At 37.8% G+C, this 6,397-nt stretch overlaps 1 protein-coding gene across 1 annotated transcript; it reads right to left on the minus strand.

Moving 5' to 3' along the window:
* Positions 1 to 3,171: 3,171 nt before the first annotated feature.
* On the minus strand, positions 3,172 to 4,314 carry LOC114309886 (protein FAR1-RELATED SEQUENCE 5-like). Its single transcript, XM_028255763.2, has 2 exons — positions 4,214 to 4,314; positions 3,172 to 3,814 (listed from the first exon to the last, which is right to left on the minus strand). Exons 1-2 carry the CDS (start codon positions 4,312 to 4,314, stop codon positions 3,172 to 3,174), a joined length of 744 nt encoding a protein of 247 aa, XP_028111564.2.
* Between the last annotated feature and the right edge of the window lie 2,083 nt (positions 4,315 to 6,397).

Genomic DNA, 6,397 nt, shown 5'->3' on the forward strand with positions numbered 1-6,397 from the left:
CCGGATTACATTCCTTCAGTTTTCACAACTCCTATTTGTCATGGGGAAGCTATCCATGAGAGTCACATGGAGGTTCGGGGGCTGTTTTGAATTTTCGCCTCCAAAACGCCCTTTTTCGAGTAAGTTTTGGGCGTATTCGGCTCTAATTCCCAACCTACGGGTTCGAATTACATTCCGTTAGTTATCACAAGTCCTATTTGTCACGGGGAAGCTGCCCGTGAGAGCCACATGGCAGTTCGGGGGCTGTTTTGAATTTTTGCCCCCGAAACGCCCTTTTTAGACTAAGTTTTGGGTGTGTTCGGCTGTAAATCCAAATCTACGGGTCCGAATTACATTCCTTCAATTGTCACAAGTCCTATTTGTTATAGGGAAGCTACCCGTGAGAGTCACACGGTGGTTCGGGGGCTTGAATTTTCGCCTCCGAAACGCTTTTTTCGAGTAAGTTTTGGGCGTATTCGGCTTTAAATCCCAATCTACGGGTCCGAATTACATTCCATCAGTTGTCACAAGTCCTATTTCTCATGGGAAAGCTGCCCATGAGAGTCACACGGTCGTTCAAGGGCTGTCTTGAATTTTCGCCCCCGAAACACCCTTTTTCGAGTAAGTTTTGGGCATATTCGGCTCTAACTCCCAACCTACGAGTCTGGATTATATTCCCTCAGTTTTCACAAGTCCTATTTTTCATGGGGGAGCTGCCCGTGAGAGCCACATGGTGGTTCGGGGGCTGTTTTGAATTTTTGTCCCCGAAACGCCCTTTTTCGAGTAAGTTTTGGGCGTATTCGGCTATAAATCCCAATCTATGGGTCCGAATAACATTCCGTCAGTTGTCACAAGTCGTATTTGTCATGGGGAAGCTGCCCATGAGAGCCACACGGTGGTTCAGGGGACTGTTTTGAATTTTCGCCCCCGAAACGCCCTTTTTTGAGTAAGTTTTGGGCGTATTCTCTAAATCCCAACCTACGGGTCCGAATAACATTCCGTCAGTTGTCACAAGTCGTACTTGTCATGGGAAAGCTTTTCGTGAGAGTCACACAGTGGTTCGAGGGCTGTTTTGAATTTTCGCCCCCGAAACGCTAGAGTAAGTTTTGGCCGCATTCGGCTCTAACTCTCAACCTACGGGTCCGAATTACATTCCGTCAGTTGTCACAACTCCTATTTGGCATAGGGAAGCTTCCCGTGAGAGCCACATGGCGGTTCGGGGGCTTTTTTAAATTTTCACCCCCGGAACGCCCTTTTTTGAGTAAGTTTTGGGCGTATTCGGCTCTAACTCCCAACCTACAGGTCCGGATTACATTCCGTCAGTTGTCACAAGTCCTATCTGGCATGGGGAAGCTGCCTGTGAGAGCTATACGGTGGTTCGGGGGCTGTTTTGAATTTTTGCCCCCGGAACGCCCTTTTTCAAGTAAGTTTTGGGCGTATTTGGCTCTAACTCCTAACCTCCAGGTCTGGATTACATTTCGTCAGTTATCACAAGTCCTATTTGTCATGGGGAAGCTGTCCATGAGAGCTACATGGTGGTCTGGGGGCTCTTTCGAATTTTTGCCACTGGAACGCCTTTTTTCAACTGAGTTTAAGGCGTTTTTGGCTCAAACTCGAAGCCTGCGAGTCCGAATTACATTCCGTCTGTTGTCACAAGTCCTATTTGTCATGGGGAAGCTGTCCGTGAGAGCCACATGGTGCTTCAGGGGCTTTTTTGAATTTTCGGCCCCGGAACGCCTTTTTTAGATTAAGTTTAAAGCGTTTTCGGCTCTAGCTCCCAATCTGCGTGTCCGAATTACATTCCGTCAGTTCAATTCTCTTTCAAAAAAATGATTTTTTTTTTTGAATCAATATTATGTTACAGATTCCATGATTCTCATGCCATGCCATGCCATGCCAATTTCTTTATATCATCATTTCTTTATGTCATCGCAAGTTATATGGCATGAAGCAATTTTCCAAATTCCCATTCCATTGTCATTTAATCAGAATTTCATCCCTTACATTCTCAAGAAACAAAATTAGCCTCAACCAACAACCCACAAAAATTTAATCTTGCAAGATCAAACCATCACATATTATATAGCCTACAATGAGATCCAGAAGCTTATGCGAACGATCTAGCATCTATCAGACAAATTTACCAAAACATGTACCATTAGCTTGCATAAAAACAGTGGATAACATTTAAGTGGTATAGCTCAGAATCATGAGTGGTAAAGTACGTCAAGTTGTAGATAAATCCTCTGTTTAAGAATAAATGAATAAACCAAATACATCAAGTTTATAACTCATTATTCTTCCATGGAACTGCATCCAAATAAACCAAAGCACACACTTTGTTAAATCTTATTCCACTGCTCAGAAGCTAGAAAACTTCAGAGCATGTATATAGAATGCGCAAGCATTGATAAACAAACAAATAGTAAATTCTAAATTCATTCTTGGGTCTTGATCTAATAAAGTGAATATAATAAAACCAAGTTTCAGTTGCCTCCAGAGCATACACTCACAAGGTCATACACTACAAAACAACCATAAGAGAGCACAAGATCTCTCAAGGATAATTTCCCATAACTTTCCTAACCATCTAAACTTGAAATATGATCAGTACAATGTACTGGCTTGTCCACTGATTAAACATGTTGAAGATCAAGGGAAACTAGAAAAAACAACTGATAGTAAACAACATGAAAAAAGGCATTACCTCCACAAAGGCCATTAAAAAATGAGTAGATCCCACCAGGTTTTAACAATGAAGGAAGATGTTGGTGGAACTGTCTCATATCTTCATAATACTCCCCATAAGTGTCAAAGAATACACCTGCAAAAAATAGAATCAACGATTACAAGGGGACAGTTATGCATGCTATATGCCATATAAGATAGTCAAATTAATTAGTTATTATTTTCTATTAAAAAAATAAAAAGGAAAAAGAAAATCTTAATCTCAAACTAGCAAATTATATATAGACATAAACAAGATGCTATCTAGCCAACCAACTAGTCATTATTAAGCTTTCCCAGGTCAGTCGAGTTGAGTTGAGTGATTGAACAAGATGTCATTCTTGCAACAACTAGCCCAAACACGGGCAACCACTATTACTGATCAAGCTTTTACAAGTATTTGCACATGTAAGCAGGGGAGATTGTAGACAATACAACATGCACTTAATCCATTAATGATAGAAATCAGCTACAACTGCACATTTCCTGATGCCAAGAACATAAACGATGTCTGTAGTTTGGAATAACTCTTTTGATTGCCTGACGCATTGCCCTATCACCATTTGTTACAACGAAGATGGGTCTTTTACCATCCATGGCCTCCATTAAAATTTCCAACACCCACGTGTATGTCTCCACTGTCTCATCAGGCAACAAAGCACATCCGAATATAGTTGTCATAAAATGGTTACTCACGCCAGCTAGAATTACAAATGGCTTCTTATATGCATTTGTACAATAAGTTGTATCAAATACCAATACATCACCAAATGCAGCATAATCCATTCGAGACCTACAATCTGCCCAGAAAATCTTGTCCAACTGGTTGTCCTTGTCCAACTGGTTGTCCTTATCGACGTTGTATTTGAAAAAAAATAATAGATCTGCATCTAATTTAGCTGATAAGTATCCTAACGCAGCCTTCGCATCACCTTCTGCGAGTTGTACTTTGCGCTCAGCTTGGAATTGATTGTGCAAATCTCTGTGAATGAAGCCCACCTTCTCATAACCCCCTGACTGGTGGACCAAAAAATCCATGATCTGACTCATTTTCATACCCACATTGCGCATGGCCTTTGCTTGAGCTTGGTCTGTACTTGTTACAAACCTATGCGACCAAAGAAAAGGGACGCAGTGTGGTGCTGCCAAGGGATGGTTGTGTTCCCCTACAAAGTGGGTCACAACATATTTCTTATCTGTCTTGTTATAACGCATGCGAAATGTGGCACTACAAAAAAGTTTAGTTTCGGCCCTAGGAGTTCTTACCCGTTCCACACGTTGCAAGTATTTCTTTTCTCTTACACCTTCCCTTGAACAAACCCATTTCCTACTCTCTACAAATTTGTTGTCTCCACTAATTTTTTTTCTATTTCTTCGTACGCTAAAACCGATGACCTTAGCGTATGCATTGTAGAAAGTATAAGCATCATCCTCTGAATTAAATTTTATTTGCAACACATCTTCCTTAGTAAGCATTCATAAACTATCATAGGTTTGGGAAGCTAACCCTTCTTTCACATTAACAACATCATCCTTGCCATCCGGAGCAAATTGATCATCAATTTCAATATTGACCTGTTTATGCCTACTACTTTCAGGTTCATCCATTGTATATACACTCGTAAGTACCCTATTAGCAATTAAAACGAAACAAATCAACTAAAAAACACACCTGCCATTGCGCTGCTATAAATTAAATCTTTGGAACAAATAAATTAACACACCTGCCAGTGCCTTGCAATCAATTAAAAAAAAAAAATTCGAACATGTCTGCAAGCACCCTACTATCAACTAAAACCAAACAAAAAATAAAAAAAGCACACCCGCCAATACTGTGCTATCAATTATTAATTCTTTAAAGAAAATGAATAAATAAGCACACCAGCTAGTGCTCTGCTATCAATTATACGCCAATCATTAAAAAGCACACTTGTAAGTACCCTACTATCAATTAAAATAAAATAAATTAAATAAAAAGCACACCTGCCAGTGTCCTGTTATAAATTAAAATCAAACAAATAAATAAAATAACACACCCGCCAGTGCCCTGCTATTCATTAAAATCAAATAAATAAATAAGCACACCAGCCAGTGCCTTGCTATCAATTCAAAGCAAATAAATTAAAAAACACAAAAGCAATTACCCTACTATAAATTAAAATGAAACAAATAAATAAAATAGCACACCCGCCAGTGTCCTGCTATAAATTCAAATAAAATAAATTCAAAGTACCCTACTATCAATTAAAATGAAATAAATAAATAAAGTAGCACATCCACCAGTGCCTTGCTATTCATTAAAATCAAACAAATAAATAAGCACACCAGCCAGTGCCTTGCTACCAATTCAAAGCAAAAAAATTCAAAAACATAGAAGCAAGTACAGTAATATCAATTAAAATGAAACAAATAAATAAAATAGCACACCCGCCAGTGCCCTATTATTCATTAAAAGCAAATAAATAAATAAATACACCCACCAGTGCTCTGCTATCAATTTAAAGCAAATAAATTAAAAAACACATAACCAAGTACCCTAATATCAATTAAAATGAAACAAATGAATAAAATAGCACACCCGCCAGTGCCCTGCTATTCATTAAAAGAAAATAAATAAATAAGCACACTCGCCAGTGCTCTGCTATCAATTTAAAGCAAATAAATTAAAAAACACAGAACCAAGTACCCTAATATCAATTAAATGAAACCAATAAATAAAATAGCACACCTACCAGTGCCCTGCTATTAATTAAAAGCAAATCAATTAAAAAGCAGACCTGCTAATGCAACCGCTACGGAGGAAGGGATGGAGGAGGTACAGGTTTACTTCTACGTTAAGATGGAGAAATTGAGGACCTATGACAAACAAAAACAGAACATCGAAATAGAGTTAGTAAAGAAGACAATACTTAAGGAAAGTATGATTATGGCGAGAAAATAAAGAATCTATGTACGAAAAATATTATTTTGCACATTTTTTCACATTAACAAACTGCATAAGCAATAACAGAGATGAAAGTCTACTACTTTTGTTCAAAGTATGAATAACCATTACATAAATAAACACTTACACAAATGTACCACAACCAAGCGTTTGACTACTTCAAACAAAAATTAAATAAAAATATCTACAAAAAAGGATTATTTGATTAGATGAACTATTGGATTATTTGGTAGATCATTTTTTGGTTAATTTCCTAGTATTTCCTATGTCACAGGTGAAGCTGAGTAGCTTCTAAATCGATGGACTATTGGATTGTTTTTCTGAAAACTTCGTATCCGGCCTATTGAACTATTGGACTACTGGATTTGGATTATTGTTGTTGGATTTTCTAATCTTGATAGAACCTTAATGTTGTGCTTGCATCATGTATATGCGTAGAGAATTGAAAAGGAAGTGCGAAAATGTGGGTGAAATGTCAATGAACTATAATTACATTTGACACACATTTTCCATTTCCTTTTCCAAATCCATAGCTAAATCCATGATCCAAACATAACATTAAGGACATATGACGGTTTCAGTGTCATAGAAAGGAAAGCACATTCACATAATTTTCTTCTCCTTGTGTACTAGTTTATTATTTTCCTAAACAATTTGAAATAAAAAAAAAAATATGGGAGCGTATTTTTCAAATGTTTTGAGCAAGCTTCAGTCCATATGTCATAGTTACATGAAGTTATATATCAT

This window comes from Camellia sinensis, chromosome 5 (genome assembly GCF_055761805.1).
Source record: "Camellia sinensis isolate YWXY chromosome 5, ASM5576180v1, whole genome shotgun sequence".
In the NCBI taxonomy this organism is placed as follows: domain Eukaryota; kingdom Viridiplantae; phylum Streptophyta; class Magnoliopsida; order Ericales; family Theaceae; genus Camellia; species Camellia sinensis.